This window comes from Numenius arquata, chromosome 23 (assembly GCF_964106895.1).
Source record: "Numenius arquata chromosome 23, bNumArq3.hap1.1, whole genome shotgun sequence".
Taxonomy (NCBI): domain Eukaryota; kingdom Metazoa; phylum Chordata; class Aves; order Charadriiformes; family Scolopacidae; genus Numenius; species Numenius arquata.
Genome location: NC_133598.1, coordinates 6,033,876 through 6,055,849, shown reverse-complemented (window position 1 = coordinate 6,055,849; position 21,974 = coordinate 6,033,876). Strand labels below are relative to the sequence as shown.

The 21,974-nt window shown below is 66.6% G+C and overlaps 1 protein-coding gene across 1 annotated transcript; it reads left to right on the top strand.

The window, feature by feature from the left end:
• The first annotated feature begins 5,579 nt into the window (after positions 1 to 5,579).
• On the top strand, positions 5,580 to 13,477 carry TBKBP1 (TBK1 binding protein 1). Its single transcript, XM_074162927.1, has 9 exons — positions 5,580 to 5,801; positions 5,896 to 6,018; positions 6,101 to 6,205; positions 6,719 to 6,872; positions 6,963 to 7,141; positions 7,239 to 7,288; positions 11,885 to 12,003; positions 12,346 to 13,091; positions 13,349 to 13,477. The coding sequence occupies exons 1-9, from the start codon at positions 5,580 to 5,582 to the stop codon at positions 13,475 to 13,477; spliced, it is 1,827 nt and encodes a 608-aa protein (XP_074019028.1).
• The last annotated feature ends 8,497 nt before the right edge of the window (positions 13,478 to 21,974 follow it).

Below are 21,974 nucleotides of genomic sequence, written 5' to 3'. Positions count from 1 at the left end.
GCCATCGCTCTGCCCGGTGAGTTCCCACGCACGGGCACTGCTGGGAAGCAGGGATTTCGCCTGATTTTGCAATAATTGCCATGAAAGCTGGCCATAAATGCGGCTTTAGAGCCGTCCCCATCACTCTGGACGTTGCGTCTCTCAATCACCGCACCCCAAACATCCGGGGGTGCCACAAGCCTGTCCTTGCCGTTGGGTGACCTTCCCTTCGCAGGATGGAGCCGGTGCCCAGCGCCCCGGAGGCAGCAGCGAGGGTGGGCGAGGGACCTCCACCGGCCGGGGGGACCTTTCCTGGTGCTGCTCTTGGCTTAAAACTTCACAGCAACCATTGGGAGGAGGAGAAAAAGCAACGGAGGGGGATCCCCCGTGCTCCCCTCGGCATCCCTGCTGCACTGGGGAGGTGGGAAAACCTCCGGAGAAGAGCTGCATCCTTGGGAAGAGCAGAGCATCCCTCAGGGTAGCCGGGCTGGATCCGGCTCTGCCCGTACCACGGTCCTGGGTCATGCGTTGGCTACTGGGGGTGCAATGGGGTCCCCAAATCCCAGGGTCTGGCTTAGGCAGGGGATGATCGCAGGAGCTTGGATCTCTCCTTCTGCCTCCAAAGTCTTCCTCTCCCTTCCTCCCCTCCTCGACTGACCCCGTGGCAGCTCCCGGGGCGGCTGCAAGGATTTTCCTTAACGCCCAGTGAACTTCTGTGCCCTGTCCCCAGCGTTCAGCCCCTCGGCAGGGGGAGAGGGGGGGGACGGGACAGTGGGGCTGCATCCCCCCACCCGCCGCTGCCCGTCCCCAGCCCGACGCCTGCCTGCATCGCGCACACACACACACACACACACACACACAGAGGCGAGGCTGGGGCCGTGCTGTTTTCTGTGCGTCAAAATTAACTTCCAACCTGATGGAAAACCTTAATTTGCACTTCAAAGCGCTTTGCAGCAATCTGCCAGCATGAGCAAAAGCCGGAGCTGGCACTCGGGATTTTTCTGGGGCCTTGTTTGCGGCAGATCCCAGCCACACACCCCCCCCCCCCTCCCTCCAACTCCTTCCTGCCCCTCACTGCCCCCATTTGATTCCCCTGGGGTCTGGGGTCCTCTCCTGCCTCTCAGCCCAGCCCTGAGATCCCCCCAAGCCTCCAGGAGCTGTTGACTCCTCTGGGCCGTGCACTGAAGGGAACACAGCGATTTCCTGGCAGAAATTCAGATGGAAACGGCCGCTCTTGAAGCCTGGGAGTAGCCGGTGCCCGCCCGGCATCGGCCGCCCGAAACCTCCTGGGCCTCACGTTGTGTTTTCAGCTCCGAAAACCCCCGGCGTGGCGCCCAGCTCCTGCTCCAGCCGTGGGAATCACCCGCTGGGATGACATCCCATGAGCGGTACCCACCGATGCCACGCTGGGGTGGGTTGGGGGGGGGGTCTCCGGCCGTGCCGCCACCGGCCCCGTTCCTGCTCCGGCGGTGAGGTTCCGTGCGCTGAATCACTCCCGGCGCAGCCCAGGCTCCATCCAAGCGATGATACAGCTGCGCTAAACATAGTGCCGGGAAGGGGGGTCTGGGATGGGGGCCCCCACGGGAGCATCGCTTGGCCGGGGAGGGGACACAAAGAGCTGGGGGAAGCCAAGCTCCATCTTTGCCTGGTTTTGCACCGACACCTTTTCCCCCAGCTCCGGCGCCATCGCGTGATGGAGGCAGATGGCTGGGATGCAGGATCGCACCGCGCTCATGTCTCCCGGCTCGTTTCTGCCGACGGTTCCCCGGGAAGGAGCAAAGACACCCCTCCACCCCCCCCAGCGCCACCATCCTGGGGGCTCTTCTTCCCCCCTCCCCCCCCCCCCCCCCCCGCCCAGGTTCTCCGGTGGGGTGAGATGAGGCCTCGGAGGGGATGCTTGTGCCGTCGGGCTCAGCCAGTGCCGTGGGTCTGTCCGTCCAGGCCTTGGGGTCTGCAGGCGCCAGGCTGGCAACGGTCCCTCCCCACCCCGGGGCGGGGGGCGGGGGGGGGGCTGCAGGGGTCTGTCCCCCCAGAGCCCGGGACTCGCTGGTAGAGCCCCCGGCAGCAGCGGTGCCGGCGAAAGGAGAGCAGCTATTAATAACCCTGCGCAGCAAAGGGAAAAAAAATGTAATTCCATAATGGAAGCGGCTCTGAGAGAACAATTCAGGGAATAAAATGTTCTCGGGGGGGGGGGGGGGGGGGGGGGGAAGCGAGCCCAGCCCCCACGGCATGTGGCTACAGCGCTGCTCTGCCACCCTCCCCACCCCCCCCAATGGGAAGAGAGAAGCCCCCCCGGTCCCGGGGTCAGCCCTGCTGGGGGGGTCACCGGCCACAGGAGGGGGCTAGGGACCGGGGACCGGGGACCGGGGCAGGGCAGGAGGTGGCGGCTCCGGGGGGGGTCTGCAGCAGGGCAGGGGTCCTGGACACCGTGTCCCTCCCTCCGGGAGCATCCCGGGGACCCGCCGTGCCCCGGGGAGGGATTGGGGGGGGGGGGGGGGGGGGGCAGCCCCGGGGGCGGCACCGGCGCGTGGCGGGGGGAGGGGCTGGCGGCCGCCCGGTGCCCACGTGGTTTCTCGGTGTCTCCGGAGCGGAAGAAACGGCGGCCGGGGCTGCGGCGGGGGCGGCCGGCACCGGGAGCGATAACCGGGACCGGCACCGGCACCGGGACCGAGCGGGGCGGGGAAGGAGCCGCATCCCGGCGGGCGCCGCCGCAGCGCAGCGCATCGCGTCGCCGGTGAGTGCGGGGCCTGGGCCGGTAGCCGGGGCCGGGGCCGGGGCCGGGGCCGGGGCCGGGGAGGGGGGGAACCGGGGCTGCCTCCACCCTGCCCGAGCCCCCGGTGCCCGGTGGCTGCCGGCCTCCTCCGGCCCCCCACCGCGTCCCCGTCACCATCCCCATCATCTCCCCCCGCGGCTCCATCCCCATCCCTGCCTCCATCCCCGGCTCCGCCCCGGACCCCCCCCCCCCCCCGCGGCTCCCACCCCGGCCCAAGACCCTGCCCGGCGACCCCCGGCGCGGTGCGGCATCGGGCTGGGCGCAGGAGGGGCGGGAGGCACCGGGCCGGGCCGGGGACGCTCGGGGAGGGGGGGGTTACCGGACACGCTGGGGCCGTCGCAGGCCGCCCCCACCCCTCCCCAGCACTGCCCGCCGGTGCCTGCGACCCCCGCCCGGGCTCACCCACCCGCCCTGTCCCCGTTCCCGGGGTCGGGGGGCACACTCACTCCCGGCCCCGGTCGCACACAGGGTTGCAGCCCCTCCACGTCCACCCGTGGTCGCAGCAGTGGCACTGTGTCCTGGCCACCACCAGCCCCCCCGGTCTCCCCCCCCCCCCCCAGCAGCGGGGAAAGCGCCCAGGGAGCTCACAGCAGTGAGGAAGGGGCTTGTACCGGTCGCAGCCCCCCGAGGCCCGGGACAGGGGGTGCGTGGCTGCAGCTCGGTCCCACCTCCCAGACCCCCCCAAGTGGGGCCGAGTGGCTGCGTGGTGCCTGTCCCCAAATGCCAGCTGGGTGCTGGCAGCCCGGTGGCATCCGCTGCCTGGCACAGCCCCTTCCCATCCCCGTCCCCAACCGGTGGGCCAGAGCGCTGAGCCCTCCCGCAGCGTCCAGGTGCCCGGGGAGCTGCAGCCCCATTTTTGCTCTCTTTCAAGGCGTTTGTAGGCCTCGAGGAAGGGCCGACCCTCGGGAACGTGGAGGGAGCGTAGCTGCCGCGGTGCCGCGGGGACCTCCGCCGTTGCCCCTGGAGCCTAATGACGGCGCTGCCATCTCCTGCCGCCGACCCTCTCCTGGCCGATCTCCCGAGCGCCTGCCCACCGCGGCTCCCTGCCCGCCACGCCTGAGACACGCGTGCCCGCGCCGCAGCCCTGCCCAGCCCGCACCGCCTCGCCCCGCGCCCGGGGCTCACCGCAAGGCAGGTGTCACGGTGGGATACAGACGGGGAAACTGAGGCACGGTGTGGGGAGCAGCAGGGCCGGGCTGGGGGACTCTTAAGCCCTGGGTGTCAGGGTGGGAGAGGGTCCCATCCCCACTCGGCTCCGAGGGTGCCCCCTCCACGCTGCATGGTGCCCCCAGGACCCCCACGCAGGGTCTGGGCAGGGGTCTGGGCACCCATCGGCCCCACAACTCCTGGGGTCTTGCTTTGAGGGGGTCACTAGGGCCTGGGGGAGTCTCGTCTTGGCTTGTGGAGGTGCCTCAGTTTCCCCTGGGGGGGATGATGGCGGTGCCCTCCCTGCCTGAGCAGAGGTGGGTCCTAAGTGCCCCATCCCCTCCATCGCTGCCCTGGGCAGGGGGGACATTTAAGGCCCTCAAAGAGGACGGGGGGTCGCGGTGCCGGGGAGGGGGGGGGTTGTCTGCTTTTTGCGCTCCTCATCCCAGCGGAGGCTGTGAAACGAGTGGCTACAACAGCCCACGACCGCCCGGCCCCGGCCGAGCTGGGGCTGCGGGAACGGCCAGGGGGGGTGTCTGTCCCATGGGGCTGGGGGTGTCAGCAGGCAGACCCGTCCCCAGGCTCCGGCGGTGGCTCGAGAGGGGACAGGCTGTCGTGTCGTCCCCCCCCCGCCATCGCCCTGCAGAAATCGCCTCCCTCTCCCGGCGTTGTGCTATGAATTATTTGTGTGGCGGCGGCTCCCGGATGTCTGCCCGAGCCGGCCAGGCTGCGCGCGGCTGGTGGCCACCACGGGGTCCCCGGCTGCGATGTGGGGGGGGACACCCCCAGAGCACCACGTATAGGTGCTGGTGTCACCGTCACCTCCCCAGCTCGAGGCGCCTTGTCCCCACTGGGGGGGTGGGGGGCTATGCCAAGCGGCCCGGGAGCCGGTGGCAGTGGCTTTGGGGGGACCTCGACCGCTCACAATCCTTGACCGGGGACAAATCCTGCGGCACCCAGCGGTGCGGCAGAGGGGGCCGGGCAGGATCAGACCCCCCCTCCATGGGGCAGCTCAGGGTGTCGTGCCGTGGGGTGGGTGGCTCCCCTGGGGGGGGGGGGTGAGCGGCAGCAGCGGTATATAGGGCACGGCGGTGGCTGCGTGGCACCGCGGTGGCGTGGGAGGGCGGGAAGCAGCTCGCGTGCGGCGCGGGGCGGGAGGCAGCGGCACCGGCCGCTATTTCTGGCGCTGGCTCCCGTGGGGACCTGGGGGGAAAGTCACCGCGTCCCCCCGGGAGTGCTCTGCCGGGGATGTTCTCTGCCATCCCAGCACCTGGGTGGTGATGGCTCCTGCTCTGGGGGCTGCCAGGACCCCTCTGTCCCCCCCCCCGGCCCTTACCCCAGCGATATCCTGGCCGGTGTCCCCCACCGCCCCGGGGGATGCTGTGGGGTTGGAGCTGCTGCCGGTGGTGGCGATCCCAGGGGACAGTCTTTCCTCCATCATCCTTTGCCATTGGGACACACGGACCCTGCTCCGTCCCCAGGACCTGGCTGGGCTTGGGGGGGGCTGATCCATGCCCCCCTCACCCCCCCCTCCCTGGGCCATATCCTGCACCCAGTGTCCCCCCAGCCCAGCCTGCTCTGGGGGCTTTGGGCTGCCCCCGCCTGGGTTCATCCCTGCCACAGGGGTCACCAGCGTCTGTCTGTCTGTCTGTCCGTCCGTCCCCCCCCCTCCAGGCAGGACATGGACTCCATGTTCGAGGATGACATCAGCATCCTGACGCAGGAGGCGCTGGGGCCGGACGAGGACTGGCTGGACAGCCCCAACACTGACCTCTCGGGCGAGATGTGCTCGGCCTCCCACTTCGCCCTCATCACCGCCTACGACGACATCAAGAACCGGCTGACGGGGCTGGAGAGGGAGAACTCCACCCTCAAGCGCCGGCTCAAGATGTACGAGGTCAAGGTGAGGGGCCAGGATGGCCGGGGCGGGGGTGGGGGGGGAGAGGGTGACCCGGGGCCAGGGGTCTCCCCGCTGACCCCCTGCCCCACGGCCGCAGTACCCCCTGATCGGCGAGTTCGGGGAGGAGCACATCTTCTCCCTCTACGAGGCCAAGGAGACGTCGCTGCTCAAGAGCGAGAAGGCATCGCTGCAGCAGCAGCTCAACCAGTTCCAGCACGAGGTGAGCAGGACTGGGGAGACTGGGGGGGACACAGGGGGGTTCCCCTGAGCTGCCCACCCACCCCCGCCTGCCTCCCCGGCAGCTGCAGAAGAGCAAAGAGCGAGAGGAGCAGCTGGAGGAGATGATCCAGGCCTACGAGAAGCTGTGCGTGGAGAAGGCTGACCTGGAAACCGAGCTGGGCGAGATGGTGGGTGCTGCTGGTGGGGACATCGGCGTCCCCTTCCCTGCTCTGCGACTGGCTTCTCCATCCCGCGGGGCTGCTGGTCCCACCACCGGGACTCGGTGGGGATGCAGGACTGGCGGGGGCGGGGGGGCCGTGGCCACTCGCCCCCGTTATGGCCACGTTGGGGGCTGCGGTGATACACGTGGCTCGGCTTTGTCCCTGTCTCTTCCCACCCCCACCTCGCCGAGGGGTGCTTCCAGCGTGTCCCCATCCCACCACCACGTGCTCGGGGGTCAACGTGCTCGGGTTGGGCATCCCCAACTTCTACCACCCCATCCCGTGTCCCGCCACCCCCACTGTGCCACCTTCTTCTGGGCTGGCCACGTGGCTGGGGACAGATCCCCTCACCTTGCCAGGATGGCCACCAGCTCCACGGGGTCTGCTGGGGTGGGGGCAGGATGAACCCCAGGGAGGGGGTGCGCTGACAGGGGGGGGGGTCTCAGCCCTCTCTCCTCCTTCCCCCCCCTCCCTGGGCAGCGGGCGCTGGTGGAGACGCACCTGAGCCGCATCCGGAGCCTGGAGCAGCAACTGCGGCAACGCGATGGCAGCACCTTCCCGGGGCTGGGCACCCCCTTACCGGGCCAGGAGGTGCCTTTCCTCGCCCTGCACCCCAACCCCGGCCTGACCCACGGTGAGCTGCCCCCCTTCCTTGCCCCACAACACCCCCCGGGCTCTGTACCGGCATGGCGGGGAGGGGGGCTGAGCCATGCCCTGCCCGCAGTGCTGGAGCGCGCTGGGGGCTGGCAGAGCCGGGGGCTGGAGGCAACTGGGAGGCTGGAGGCTGAACTGGAAGCGGCGAGGCAGGAGACCCAGCGTGCCCAGCACCGTGAGGAGCACCTCAAGGCCGAGTGCGAGCGGCTGCAGGCGGAGCTGAAGCACCTGCAGGATGCCCGGGAGCAGGTACGGGGCAGGGTCCGGCCATACGGGACCCCCCCCCCCAACACCCATCCCCGGTGTTTGGGGGTCCGGGCGCTGATGGGGTATCTTCTCTCCCCAGGACCAGTCGGAGCGGGACATGGCCTGGGTGAAGAAGGTGGGCGATGACCAGTAAGTGCCGGGGGTGGACTGGGGAGATGGGCTGGGCTGTGGTGGGGGGGTCCCCACCCCGGCAAGCAGGGATGGGGGCACGCGGGGGGTTCTGCTGGGACACCGCTGGGATCCTTGGAGGACGGGACCTCCCTTTGGGCACGGTCCCCGGGGGCTTTCCCTCCCCCCCCCCCCAATTGAAGTGCTGCAGGTGGGATCCTGCACCCCAAAATCACCCCCAGGAGCCGGGCTCCAGGCGCGGGGTGGCCGCAGTCCGGCGGCCGGCGCCGTTCCGGGGCTTGCGCTGTTGTTGCCGGTTTGGCGAGTGGGCTACTGCCTCCAGAGGGCACTGACGGCGTGTGGCTGCCGTGCAGGCACCCGTGTGCCACCGAGCCGTGCCGTGTCGCCGTGCCAGGCTGCGGGACGCCGCTACCGGGAGCGTGTCCCCGCTGCTCGGAGCCACGGCCCCCTCCCTCTCCCCCCCCCCCCCCCCCCCCACCTTCTCCGGCTCCGCACCAAATCCTGCCGGAGTGTTTCCCTTTTGCCGGTGCCAGGAATCCCTCCTCCAGCCCCTTCACCTCTTTCTGCCCCCCCCCCCCTTCTCTCTTTGTGTGTGGGGGTGTCCATCAGGGCACCCCCAAGGTGCTGGGTGGCGCTGGGACGGGGGACTGAACACCCCAGATTTGGGGTTTTGGGGCAAAACACCCCAAGTCTGGGGGAGGCGGCGTGGCTGTGCCAAACGGGGGGCTGCTTCCCCCCCCCCCGCCCCGGGACCAACCCTGGCATCGGGGTGTGCAAATCAGCTCAGCTCCGGTACCGAGACCCCCAAAAAGCAGCCCCCCCCCCCAACCCCATTTAATTAGCCAGCGGCCTCGTTACCCCGCTGCCCTCGTTGCTTCAGCCTCACACGTGTGTCCCCACCGCGGCTGCTGCTTGCGAGGCCACAGCTAGCGGGACTTTGCACACCCACCCCTCACCCCCCCCGTGCTCCCCCCCCCCCCCCCTCCTCCCCAATAATGTGACACTGGGCAGGACAAGCCGGGCTGGCATCGACGGCTCCTCCGGGCACGTCGGGCTGTGCCAGGGCGAGCAGCCCGTGCCGAGCTGTGGACAGATAAAAGGTGACGCGCGGGGACTCTCTGGGAAGGTGCTGGGGTGTTGCGGGGGGGGGGGGGGGCGTGGGTGTGGAATTTTCCTCCCCTCCTTTTTCCCGAGGTGTCGGATGCTTTTGCTGTTTCTTGTCTCCCCAGCATAAATCGGGGGGGGGTCGGCCGCATCCACGCTGGCATCTCTGGGGGCTGCGGCCGGGTGGCTGCCACCCCGTCTCTCCGACACGCATCCCGGGGCAGAGGGGGGGGGGGGTGTCCCTCGATAACCTTCCCCGTTCTTCTTCCCCCTTAATTCACTTTATTTTTCACAAAGTTCATCCCCGTCGTGGCCGGGAGACCTGAGCTCTCCCACCTGTGCCATCCCTCCCATTGTGGGTGTCCCCCCCCCGTCCCCGTCCCCCTCCCCGCAATATCCAGCCCCCACTGGGAAATAAAACTCCGAATACATGTATTAATATTTCCCAAACCCACCTTGTTTTTAAGCCCAACTTTCCCAGGTAAGGGAGGGGAAACTGAGGCACGGCAACCTCCGTGCCCCTCTCCCCCAGACTGGGGGGGCACCTTCCCACCCCCACCCCCCCCTCCCTGGGCACAGCCTTTCCCTCCCTGGGCTTTTCTTGTAAATATGGTTCTTTTTTGTAACCCACTCCTCTTCCACCACTTTTTTTTGGTGTGAAAGATGCCTTTATCAGCGCTTTCCATCTCCGGGTGACTTTTTTGGCTGGCTTTCGCCAAATTAGTCACCCTGCCACCGCAGCATGAGTGGGGTGGGGGTCCTTCCCCGCCCCCCCCTTTTTATTTTTAGTTTCTTTTGTTGATTTTGCCTTTTTTTTTTTTTTTTTTTTTTTTTCCCTTTCTGAGGTCACAGCCTTTCCTGCTTGGGCTTCCTTGACGCGGGGGGGGAAAGTCGGGAGCCAAATCTCGGGGGGAGCCGGGGGGGTACCGGGGGATGGAGGGTGCTGGAAAGCAGGGGATGCTTTGCAGGACGTGTTCCCAGGATGTCACTGCCGGCACCCGGGGGTGACCAGTGTCAAAAGCCCGGGGGGGGGAGTTGGGTGCAGGAGGTTGGAGCACCCCCCCCTCCCCCCCACCAGCCCCGTGCCCTCTCGTTGCCCTGCTGCTGTTTTGGTGAGATTTTTGTGGGTTTTAATGAATCTTGCACCCATGGGTGCCTGTGCCGGGGCTGCTGCTGTGCTTGTCACCTCCTTTGCCAACGACGCTGCGCTGGGACGTCCCCGTCCCCTGCTCCCCTCCCCGCCTCCCCCCGCCCCAGTCCTGTGGCAAAGCAGGGGGGGGGGGGGCCAAGCGGCTGCTGGGGTTGTACCCAGCCCCCCCCCTAAACCCTCGCTCCCCCCAGCCCAGCGGCGATGGCAGCTTCGCCTGCGGTTCCTGCTTTTATTTCAGTCTTTGCCGGCTTCTTGTTTACGAGGTGTGACTCGCTCGAGGTCACCCCTTCCTCCCCACCGGGGGGGGGGGGGGGGGGGCTGCACCCCGGCCAGCACCCAGCATCACAGATTAACTCTGCCACCGAGGGTGGGGGCCAAAACCCTGGTGCCGGTGGTGGGAAGGTGCCATCATGTGTCCCCCCGCAGTGGGTTTCTGGGGTCCCCGCAGTGCCAAGGGGGGGGTAAGGGTATCATTTGATGGGGGGGGGACACACGACATGGCCTCGCCAGCACACCAAGGGCTCGGTCCGGTGTCCCCAGTCCCTCGCTGGGTCTGGCGTTCCCAGTCCCTCGCTTTGGTGGTCCTGGCTGGGGGGGGTGGGTCTCAGCCGTGCTCGGCAGCCCTGCTGTGTCCCCAGACATCTCAGGGCATCTCTGGATGGGGACGAGGAGGGGACATGGTGTCACTCGTCCTTCCAGGGCCGTGGGGGACCCACACGGTCCCACGGGATCACACGTGGGCGGAGGGGTTTTTCGGCGGCTGGTTTGTTCTCACGCCTTATCTACAGTCGCGTATCAAAACCCCACAGTTTGCCCTGAAACAGAGACTTTTTAGGAGGCGGGGGGCACCAAGACCCCTCCACACGCACATTTCCCTCCTCCCACCAAACCTCCCAAAAAGCCTTGCAGACTCCCCCAGGTGCAGGAGGGACCCCTGGAGCGGGTCCCTGTCCCCGCCCCTGATGCCAGCAGGGTGCCCTGGGTGGGGGCCAGGGGCTGCTTGTCCATCCCCCCCCAGCACCGCTTGCTCCTCTGCCCTGGTGCTGCGGTTTTGGTGCTTCCTCCCTATGCTTCAGTGTGATTTTGGGGGCTGGTGTGACACGCCCCCCTCCCCCCTCCCCCAGCAGTGGCCAAAATCCAGCAGCACGGCTGGGGGGAGCCTGGATGCCCCCCCCCATTTTGGGGAGTCGCAGCCTCGGCACCGGGTCGCCACGATGGGGCACAGGGGAAACTGAGGCAGGAGAGGTGGGAGCCGGCAGAGCTGCAAGTGTGTGGTGGAGGGGGGCGTCTCGGGGGCAGCTGTGTCTGGGGATGTCCCTGGGTGCTCAGGGACTCTGGGGATGTGACATCGGGACCTGGCTGGGGAAACATCTTTTTCTCTTTCTTTTTCACTTTCTTTTCTTTTTCTCTCTTCATCTTCTTTTTTCTTCTTTTCTTTTTAGCTTTCTTCTCTTCTTTTTTCTTCTCTTCTTTTTTCTTTTTCTCTTCTTTTTTTTTCTCTTCTTTTTTCTTTTTCTCTTCTCTTCTTTTTCTCTTCTTTTTTCTCTTTTTTCTCTTTTTTCTCTTTTTTCTCTTTTTTCTCTTTTTTCTCTTTTTTCTCTTTTTTCTCTTTTTTCTCTTTTTTCTCTTTTTTCTCTTTTTTCTCTTTTTTCTCTTTTTTTTTCTCTTTTTTCTCTTTTTTCTCTTTTTTTTTCTCTTTTTTCTCTTTTTTTTTCTCTTTTTTCTCTTTTTTCTCTTTTTTTTTCTCTTTTTTCTCTTTTTTCTCTTTTTTTTTCTCTTTTTTCTCTTTTTTCTCTTTTTTCTCTTTTTTCTCTTTTTTCTCTTCTTTTTCTCTTCTTTCTCTCTTCTTTTCTTCCCCTCCCTCTGCCCCCCCACAAGTTGACAGGAGGCCGGGCAGGGCCAGACCTGTCGGCTGCTGTTACAAGCGGCATCTCCCGGGTCCCCGGGGTGTCACAACGGCTCAGTTGAACTCTCTGTGCGCGACGCGGGCGGACACACCGAGCCCCCAGCCCCCCGGGGCCTGCGGGAGACGGCTTCTCCCTTCGCATCACCGCGGACAATATGGTTTTGAAAAGTGACACCGAAGTTGGGGAAGAATTGATGACTTTGTCAGGGCCACCGAGAGCTGGAGCCGGGGGGACCATGACACCCACCTCCCTCCTGCTCCTGGCTGCTTGGGGCGGCCGTGGGTACAGTGCACGGCCACAACTTTTCCCTTTTGTGTTAAAAACCTGAATTTGGGTTAGTTTGAGGCACGTCTACAGCACCCCATGGCAGGGGGCGGGTCCCAGCTGGGGGACTGGGAATGTTTTGCCCTTGGTGACACTTCGTCCCCGCCGCAGGGTGAACCTGGCGCTGGCCTACACGGAGCTGACGGAGGAGCTGTGCCGCCTGAGGAACCTCAGCTCCCTGCAGAGCCAGATCCTCCGCGCCCTGCTGCAGGAGAAGAGCCTCAACGGCGGTAAGGGGGCATCCGGGGGGGGCTGGCACCCCATGGCTGGATGGAGCTGGGATGCAAAAAATGGGGACAGCACGCTGGCTACCTTCATCCTCCGGCTGGTGCTGAGCTCCTGCTTGTGTCCATCCCGTGGAGCATCCTTCTACGGGGAGCATCCCTCCCCAGGAGCGTCCCTCTCCAGGAGCATCCCTCCTGCTGGGGGTCCCCATGCCCGCATCCCCCCATCCATCTGGGATGCACATGGGTGACGAGGGGTATTTTCTGTTGCTGCCGAGCTGATGGGGGGTATTTTCTGTATTTCCCCCCCCCAACCCAACCCAACCCAACCCTCGTCTTGCTTTGCAGGCCAGCGCCACTCCCCGCTGTCCCAGTGCCATTCCCCAGCCCAGCAACGCCGCTCGCCCGCCCCCCAGTGCCCTTCGCCCGCCCCCCCGGGGCGTTCGCCAGCACCCCAGTGCCAGTCGCCAGCTCTGCAGCGACGCTCGCCGGGACCTCCCAGCCAGTCGCCGGCCCAGCAGCGCCGCTCGCCAGCCCCCGCTCCCTGCCAGTCCCCTGCCCAGCAGCGTCGGTCCCCGGTCCCCCCTTCCAGCCAGTCGCCCGCCCAACAGCGCCGGTCACCGGTGCCACCACCCTGCCCGTCCCCGGCCTCGGCGTCACCGCACCGGCTGCCCGGCGAGAGGATGGAGTTGGGTTACGCCAAACCTTCCAGCCGTCACATCAAAGCCGGCTTCCAGGGCCGCCGCAGCTACTCGGAGGTGACCAACGTGGCCCTGTACCAGCAGAGCCGCTCGCTCTGGCTCCAGCCCGAAGCCTCCACGCTCCCCAAGCACCGGCCCTACGGCGAGGTTTACTTGGGGGGCGCGGGGTCCCCCCTGAGCGCCCGCGAGCCCTTCGAGGAGCACCTGCGCTTCGAGAAGCAGTCGTCGGACGAAGAGGAGTGGGCCCTCCCCAGCCCCCCCAGCCCCGAGGCGGGGGCCATTCGCTGCGCATCCTTCTGCGCCGGCTTCCCCGTCCCTGATGCCGACGCCGCGCACCGGACGGCCGCTGCCTACGCCCGGGCAGAGCACGCTCAGTCCTGGCCCTCCATCAATGTAAGCGTGACCCACACCCCCCTCCCGATAACCCCCGGGGGTGGGTTTGGGTGGAGGGAGAAGCAAAGGAAACCCCCCCCATATCATGCAGGCAGGGTGGTCCTCCCCAGGCCCTGCCTCAGTTTCCCCATTTCTATCCAGCTGCGTGGCATCCCAGCCTGTAGCCGGTGGTGGGAGGGTGCTGGGAAGGGGGAAAGGGGGGGATGTGTCCTCTCCCCCCTCGGCCCCCCCAGCCCACAACCCTGTGCCCCCCACAGCTGCTGCTGGAGACGGTGGACTCGGAGGTGCGGAGCTGCCCGCTGTGCCAGCTGGCCTTCCCCATCGGCTACCCGGACGATGCTCTGGTCAAGCACATCGACTCCCACCTGGAGAACAGCAAGATCTGAGCCTTCCCCCCCCTCCCCGACCCCCCCCCCCCCCCCGACCCCCCTCCCCCAGTCTTTGGATGCTGCATGAAAACACACGAGGAGCGACACGGCTCCCAAAATACCTCCAAGTCTTCAGTAGCTACAGAAAAGGACTGAGCCCCCCACACACATCCCGGAGCCCCCCCTAAGTGGGTTCCTCCACTTCCCCCCACCCCCACCCCTCCTCGCACCGTCCCTGCATCCGTGCCGGGTTCGGATGCTCGAATCGGGGCCCCGGGATAACGCCATCCCGGGTGGCAGCTGGAGGGGACCTGTCTGCACCCTTGGGTGTCGCTGCTTGATCTCAGGGAGGATTTGAGGGGCCGGGTCCTGGATCCGGCCCCCAGGAAGCAGGTGAAGGGAAGGGGCTGCCCCTTCCCTGGCTCCTTGGGTCAGAGTTGGGTTTTGGGGGGGGGGGGGGGGGGGCAGCTGCTTGTTCTTGGTCCCCCTCACCTCATCCCACCGGGTCAAGCATCTTTCCACTCTTTTACATTAAAAGCACCCCCGCCCCATTTCTCCCCCCTCCCCACAATGATGCTGCTGAGAAACGAACCCCAAGGCGCAGCATGGACCCCCCCCACCCCTCCAGCATTGCACTGAGCTCTGCGGCCCGGGGGCTCTCCCTGCCCCTGCCCCCCCCGCCCCGCCCCCGGTGTGGGGACAGTGCAGCCCCCCAGCAGCCCCTCCCCCCACCGGGACACCCTGCTTTAGCCCAGGGCTGCAGGTCGCTGCTCACCCCGAGCCCCCCCGAGCCCCCCCCCCGTTTCCCCTCCACGTTCAATCTACCTCAAAGCTGCTGGGAGAGGGGGGGTCCACAGCACTGTCCCCCCCTGCCGAGCTGCTCCACGCTGCATGTCCCCCCCGTGCCATGGCGCGTGCCCCCCATGCACCCCCAGGGGCTCGGCTGAGTGTGACATTTCCCCCCCCCCCCCCCCCCACTGCACCGGGACCCCCGGGTGGAGGGACCCACACTCTTTGCAATGCCACCGACTCCAATAAACCCCTTCCAGTGCCCGAAATGCCGGGGGGGGGCTGAAGCTGTCTCTTCTCTTTGGGTCCCCGGGGAGGGAAGGGGGGGATCCAGGCTGCAGGTCCCCCCCCGGGGCTGGGGACAGGGCAGGGGACAAGCCCGGCGTTGGTGCATCCAGCCCCGGCAGAGCCAACTCGTGTCACCAGGGCTCAGCGGGGCGGCTGCAGGGAGGGGGGGGGATGGGGTTCAGGGTGCCCGTTGCAGGTAACCCGCACCCGTGGCCCCGTTCCCGGCACGGCGGCACGTTTCGGGTTTACCAGCCCGGCGGGTGACAAGAAATGGGACAATCAAAAGCAAAACAAAAACTGTCACCAACCCCAGGGGTGACAGCAGGGGCACAGCCAAACCTGGTGGCCCGGGGTGCCAGTGCTGGTGTGCGGCTGGACCGGTGACTTTGGGGTCCCCTTGCAGATGGGGACATCCCCCCCTGGGCTTATCCCAGGCCTGGGGGGGCTGTGGGGTAGGCGGGGGGGGATTGTGGTTGTGATGATGCCAAGGGTGGGTGCTGGGCTCAGCTCATCCTCGGTGGTTGTGGCACAATGGCCTGGCCCTGAGCCACTCACCCTGGTGATGCTGAATGTCCCCAGGGGTGACATGGGGAGAGGGGATCAAACAGACATGGGGATCCCCAGCCCCACGTGGGACCCCGACATGGAGCAGCCCTGCCCTTCCCTATTATTTGGGCGAGGGGAGCAGAGGGGCTTCACCAAACCCCAGGAGGAGCCGATGGACGAGCAATGGACGCGCCGGAGGGGAGAGCGTGTGGCCCCGAGGGTGGCAGAGCTGGGACAGCAGAGGAAGCAAAGAGCCCGCGAGGCACCAGGTAAGCGAAATGCCGGGTGAGGGAGCACAAAGGGAGGGGGTGCCCGTGGGCACGATGCCGGGGTGATGGGCACGACGCCGGGGTGATGGTCACGATGCTGGGGTGATGGTCACAGAGCATCCCCAGTGGCATGTGGAGGTCGGGGACAGCTGCTGGGCTTCACGTCATCTCTGTCACCTGCTCGTGATTGGCCTCGTTAAGGGCTGCTGCTTCTCCTTCCTAACGATGCCAGCAAATGGGCCGAGGTGGGGGACACCCCGCAGGACTCGGGGTCCAGAGAGGGCGGTGGCCAGGGTGAAGGTGCTCCTGTTTCACCGGGGGGGAGGGGGGGGAAGGGTGTGCCCTGTGCACGGGGAAGCCCCGTCCCTCCCACCGTGTGTACCACCACTCCGGCAGCACCGCTGAGACCCTCTCCTCTCTGTTATTGTAGGGCCTACAGCCTCCCTGCCTGCGGGCGGAGGGTCGGGGAGGGGTCCCGAGGGGCCCTGGGCTGATTTTGCACCCTACGGGTGTGTGGGTGCACGACCTCAGTGCTAAGACACCCTTAAATTTGGTTGCTCTTGAGAAATCCCAGCCCTTGCCTGCCCTGGCTCTAGATGGGCGCATCCATGTGATGAGTTGTGACCGTTCTCTGGCCTCTCTGCCTGGGGGAGGCTGCAGGAGGTGGAGGGGGCTCTGTCCCAGCTCCCCAAACCCCCGAACAGGGTGAGGAGCGGGTTCCCAGCCGCTGCGGCAGGGCGGGCTGCGGGGCGATGGTGTGAAGGAGATAGGCTCCGCACCGCCTGAGAGGCAGCGGCAGCGCCGGGCGTTATCACAAACTGATCTCTGCATCAGCCAGCTGAGGGGGGGGCAGGAACAGCAGCCCCTGCCCGGGGCTGAGCAGGATCTGCCCCCCCCCCAGATGGGAACCGGCAGTCATGGGGTGCCAGGCAGCGAAGGGGCTGAGCCGGAGGGACCCCCCCCTCCATGGGGATGTGATGCTGCGGGGAAGGGTCCCAAAAAGAACAAGGGGGGGGGGGGGGGCAGAGTTGCACCCACCCCAGGACAAGGCCTCACCCACACCTGGGATGGCATTGGGGGCGGCCGGGCTCCTTCTCCCCCCAGTCCACCAGTTTGGACTGGAAATACACTGGGATGGGGGCAGAGGAGGGAGCCCGGGCAAGGGGTGCCGGGCCCCCCACCCTCTCCCGCCACCCACTTTCCCCCCCGGCTCCTCTCTCCTTTTTTTTGAAATCACGTGATAAATGTCAAACGGCGGGTGCCGTTACTCATCCCGCCACCGACTCAGCCCCGCTTTCCTCCGGGGGCGGCTGCCGCTGAGTCAGGAGGCCGCTGGGCTCCCCGGGGGACACGGGGACCCCCGGTCCCCCAAAAACCACCAGCCCTTCTCCTGCTCCTGGGCCGTGCAGGAGGAGCCAGGCGGCTCTGGGACATGTGTCACCCCGGGGGAGATGTGTCCCCATCCCCAGTGCGTGATGCTCGTGTGAGTTTGAGAGTTCCGGCACCCCGAATTTGGGGCGTTCGCCTCCAAAGCCACTGCCTTGGGGCTGCCCCGCTCCTCTGCCCTTGTGTGGTGTTTGGCGGGGGGGGACACGAAGGGCTGGCGGTGGCCCCGGGTTGCTCATGTTCACGGGGACCACAAGGCTCGGTGCTCAGTGGCCGAGCCGTGCCTGAGGTCGCGGGGCCGAGCCATGTCCCACGGGCACACCACCCCCCCAACCTTGCATCCCCCCTCTTCACCCGTGGGGACTCCCCCGCCTCAGGCCCTCTGTGCGTGGGGAAACGCTGAGACGTCCCCACTCCAAGAGGGACCGGTCCCCGCCGCTGCCTCCCGAGCCCCCCCCGCCCAGGGAAGCTCCGTGCCTCAGTTTCCCCTCTCCCACCCCGCCGCGGCTCCACCGCCCGGGGTGCAGGGCAAGCGGGGCTGCCCGAAGGGGGGGGGTGCGGCCCCGTTTCCTCTGACCCCCCCCCCCCCTCCCCGCCCCCGGTGCCGCCGCCTCCTCGGCACCTCGCAGGAGGGAGCTGCGAACCGCAGCGCTGGGCTGTGGTTTTGGTCTCGCCCCCCCCCCCCGCCCCCCTCCACTCTCCCCCCCGCTCCCGCTGCACCCTTGGGTGCCTGGCCACCTCGCAGGTCTCAGGGTGTCACGGTGTCACCCGTGTGTGGCACCTCCCCGCCGCAATCCTTGTCCCCAAACCCACCCCGGGGCACCTCTGCTGCTGCCCTGCCCCAAGGGTGGCTGCGGGGGGGGTACAGACGCTGTCCTTCTGTCCCCACGGCTCGGGGTAGGTGACCGGGTGGCCGGGAGCATCCCCCCGCTGCCGCAGGCATCGCGCCCCGCTCCCGACAGCAGCGACTGGGGACCGGGACAAGGCCGTGGCCCGTGCCCAGGGGGTCCCGCTGGCAGCAGGGGGTGGGAGGACCCACATTGGGGCTCGGTGGGGGTCAAGCATCCAGCTGGACCCACCAGCGGTGACAAGGGACAAGCTGGTGTCACCTCAGCTGTGAGAGGGCTGGGCTGCAGGGGGCTGCCAGGGGCTGGGGTCTGTCTCCCCCATCAGGAGCATCCCTGGGGGGGGATCGTCCCCCCAAATGCCAGGGATTTCACGGTCCCTGCAGAGGGTATTGTCCCCCAGAGCCACCCACATGCAGGCAGCCCCCTCCCCACCCCGGGGCCGTGCCCCCCACCTATGGTGGGACACGCCGCCGCACGCGTGGCTCCGTGCCCACGTCCCCTGGTGTCCCCGTCCCCAGCCTCGCAGCGGGTCACACCTCGCCGTTTCCTATGCAGCAACTTTTCTTTTTTTTTTTTTTTTTCCTCCCCAGTAAAAAAACCCACTTATTTTGGGCCGGTTGAAAGGTTTCTTTTTCCAGCAGGCTTTCGGGGTTTTTTTATTTTTCTTTTCTCGGCGTTTCTCTCATTTAGGGGAAAAATGAAACAATTCTCGCTGCTCGGGTCCCGCTTTCTCCTGCAGCTGGGTCCTGCAGCTCCCCTGGGGAGGCTGGGGCCGGGGCGGGGGGACAGGGACCAGGGATGCTCCCGCCCCATTGTCGGGTGTTCAGGGCCAGCACCAAGCAGTGACAGCCAGACCTGGTGTCCCCAGCTTTATGTGCCATGGAGGGGATTCTCTGATGGCTAGTAAGGGTTGTGCTGATGTGTTGCTCTGGGTGCTTCTCGCTCCTTCTGACTTTGCCCACTCCATGCACTCCTGGGGATCGCAAGGTGAGCCCCCCCCCAACCCCCCCCCCAAAAACTGGGCTGGAGGGATCCCCGTGGTTCCAGCTTGGCTTTGAGGCTGCGGCGGTAGCTTGGCCCAGGCTCCCCTCCGTCGGGTTTATAGGAAACGGTGCTGCGAGGAAGCGCACGGCGCTCCTGCCCGGGGTGAGCGTTTCTTTCCAGCCGTGGGTGCCGAAAGGCCCCTCTCTGCTGCGGATCCGGTGTGAGTCAAAGCCGGAGCCCTGGGGTTTAACCACAAGCCCCAGAGCTGCCGTGTCACGGGGGAGCATCGCCAGAGGCGTTTATAAGAAATGGAGGGGCTGCCCGGCCAGGGGAAGGGACCCCAGCGGGCACGGGGGGCTTTGCCCACATCCTTGGGGAGAAGCTCTTTGGCTCCGCTGGTGGAGGTGGCACTACTGGTGGCTGCAGCGGTGGCCGCAGGCTCAGCTCTTGGCCCACGTCTTCCGCGCAGAAGCTGTGGCTGCTGCATTTCGGCTTCTCAGCTCAGCCCCATCCCAGGGGTGCTCGGGGCCCGCATCGCCCCAAGGTGCCCACATCACCTCAGGGTGCCCACATCACCCCTGGGTGCCTGCATCCAGCCGGAGTGCCTGGTCCCTGAATCACCCCTGGGTGGCTGCATCCAGGCTGGGTAACCAGTGCCAGCATCACCCCAGGTGCCCATATCACCAGGCTGGGTACCTGGTGCCAGCATCACCCTGGGTGCCCACATCACCCCTGGGTGACTGCATCCAGGCTGGGTACCTTGGTGCCAGCTTCACCGTGGGTGCCCACATCACCCCTGGGTGCCTGCATCCAGGCCGGGTACCCGGTGCCAGCGTCACCCTGGGTGCCCACATCACCCCTGGGTGACTGCATCCAGGCTGGTACCCGGTGCCAGCATCACCCTGGGTGCCCACATCACCCCTGGGTGACTGCATCCAGGCCGGGTACCCGGTGCCAGCATCACCCTGGGTGCCCACATCACCCCTGAGTGACTGCATCCAGGCTGGTATCCGGTGCCAACTTCACCGTGGGTGCCCACAACACCCTGAGGTGCCCACATCCAGCTAGGGGGTCTGGTGCCTACATCACCTTGGGGTACCAACATCACCCCGGGGTGCCCAGCTCTCCCTTCCTGCAGGCAGCAGCTGCCTGTCGGTCCCCTGCCAGCTCTGGCTGTGGCACTGCTGGCTGCTGGTTCCCTTTCCCACGTGTGCCGCAGCTGCCCGACCTTTCACAGATGCTTTTCCTGGACAGATAGAAGGTTTTCGCACGTGTCTCGCCCTCCCCAGGTCCCCACAGCCCTGTGGGGAGGGGGTGGGGGGGCGGTGGTGGCTCCCACAGTCCTTGGGGACCTCCTGCCCTTCACACACCAACCCTGCTCCCTCAGGGAGGATGTGGCATGTCCCCTCCTGGCCAAGCCACCCCGGTGTCCTTCCTCATCCCCATGATGGCATCAGCTCTTCAGCATCCATCTGCGGTCACCCCCCTCCCTTTTCCCAACCATCAGGGGGGCTGCGGCCTCAAATGACAGTGGGGGGGGGGGGCACACACAGCCCCGGCTGCCATGTGCCCAGCGCCATCACGGATGCTGCGGAGAGACAAGTGCCACCGGGCCCCCTGGGGACCCACAGGCTGCCGGCCCGGCCCCGGCCTCGCGCATGGGACCCGCCGTCTCGCTGCGGGGAGGTGACGGAGCCAACACGCCATGACATGGGCTTCACTGTGTCTCCCCCCCGCGTCCCCCCCCCACCCCCCGCCATGGCCAGCGCCTCGCCAGCGCCCGCCGGGGGGGACTTCTCAGCTGTCACAACCCATCTGCGTCTGGGGCAGTGTCTGCTGGCGCCGTAAGTGGGGTTAAACTCGGGGTCACCCAGATCGAGCATCCAAACGAGGGGGGTCTATTGGAATACAAGCCCCCCCCCCCCGCCAAGTCACCCTGTGCCCTGGCACCCCCTGTCCCTGGTTGCCGAGGTGGGATGCAGGGGGTGGGATGAAGGGGTGGGATGCAGGGGGTGATGCTCCGGGATGCAGGGAGTGCTGGGGATGCAGCAGAGGGAGGGACAGAAAAAGTGTCCCCCCGGTCCCTGTGTGGCTCTCGGGGACAGCATGGTGGTGGCCAGCCATGGCGGTGGCCCCGTGGCAGACGTGTCCCCAGGGAGCTCTGCCTCAGCTCTTGCTGCAGGTCCTGGCTCTCGCTGCAGCCACAGGGACACGTGGAGCCGTGACGGTCACGACCCGTTGGTGGCCCCGCTCTGGCCGGTGGCCCAAAATCCAGCACCAGGCAGGCGCCCGGGGGCCATTGACACCCGCGGTGGCAGCCTGAACTCCCCGTGACCCACCGGGACGGTGGCCACGGCCACTGCCAGCACGAGGCCACCCCGGGCACAGGGCCACCTTTACGGGGAGCACAGCCCCATCGGTCCCCCGCCGCGATCCCACTGTGACCCCCCCCTCCCCTCAGGAAACCTCGGGGTGCCCCAAAAGCCCTTCAGAGCATGCGGGGCAGCTCAGGGAAGGGAAAGTGGCATTTTGGGGACAAATCTGTCCCCGCTTGCACTCGCAGGAGCGTCCCAGTCTGATGTCGAGCCCTGGTGCTTCGGAGGAGCCGGGCTTTGAGATTTTGGGGCCGGGGTCCCACAGCACATCCCGTCCCCATCCCCTTCCACCTCCATTGCACCCCTCCCTCATTTTCAGCCCCCCCGCCGCTGCTCAGGCTCACTCTGTGCCAGCTGGGCCCGCGGGCGGCTCCTTTTAACCAGCAGCTGAAATGAAACCGGCTCCGGCTCCTTCCCCCGACCTATTTTTAACATTTGATTGGATTTTTTTATTTATTTATTTAATTATTTTTTTTTTTCCTTCTTTTCTCTTCCCGCGCGCCGGCCCCGGGTGCGAGCGCGGTGTCAGCCCCGCGTCACATCAATTAGCGCGCGCGGGGCGTCATTTGTCACTTTGCATTTCCCAAGGGCCCCTCACCCTGCCGCCGCGGTGGGCGCACGCCGGGCTGGGTGTCCCCCACCGCGGGATGGGTGCCGGTGATGCTCCTCCTGCCCGCTGTTTTGGGGTACCCGGCTCTGCGCGGTGGGAACCCAGCAGCCGGTGCTGCCACCCACTTTGCTGGGATCCCGGTGCTGGGTGGGAGGGTCCCCAGTGGGGGCCAGGACACCCGAGCACGGCCCCCCTCCCGTCCCCGAGCAGCCGGTGCCGACACCTCCACTTCCGTCGGCAGGGCCCCCACGGGTATTTTTAACTCCCGGCTCCTCCGTTTGGCACGTACCGAGTGTCCGTCCCCGCTGCTGCCCTGCCTCCGGCTGCCTCCGCCAGCCCCCGCCGCCCCCTGGGGCAGGATCAGACCCTCCGGAGCCGCATCGGATCCTGCAGGACTGCATGGGACCCGATGGGATGGGA

Coding starts and splice junctions, on each gene's coding strand:
- TBKBP1 (XM_074162927.1), top strand. CDS start 5,580: ATGGACTCCATGTTCGAGGATGACATCAGCATCCTGACGCAGGAGGCG. Junction 6,206..6,718: donor AAACCGAGCTGGGCGAGATG/GTGGGTGCTGCT, acceptor CTCCCTGGGCAG/CGGGCGCTGGTGGAGACGCA. Junction 7,289..11,884: donor AAGAAGGTGGGCGATGACCA/GTAAGTGCCGGG, acceptor TCCCCGCCGCAG/GGTGAACCTGGCGCTGGCCT.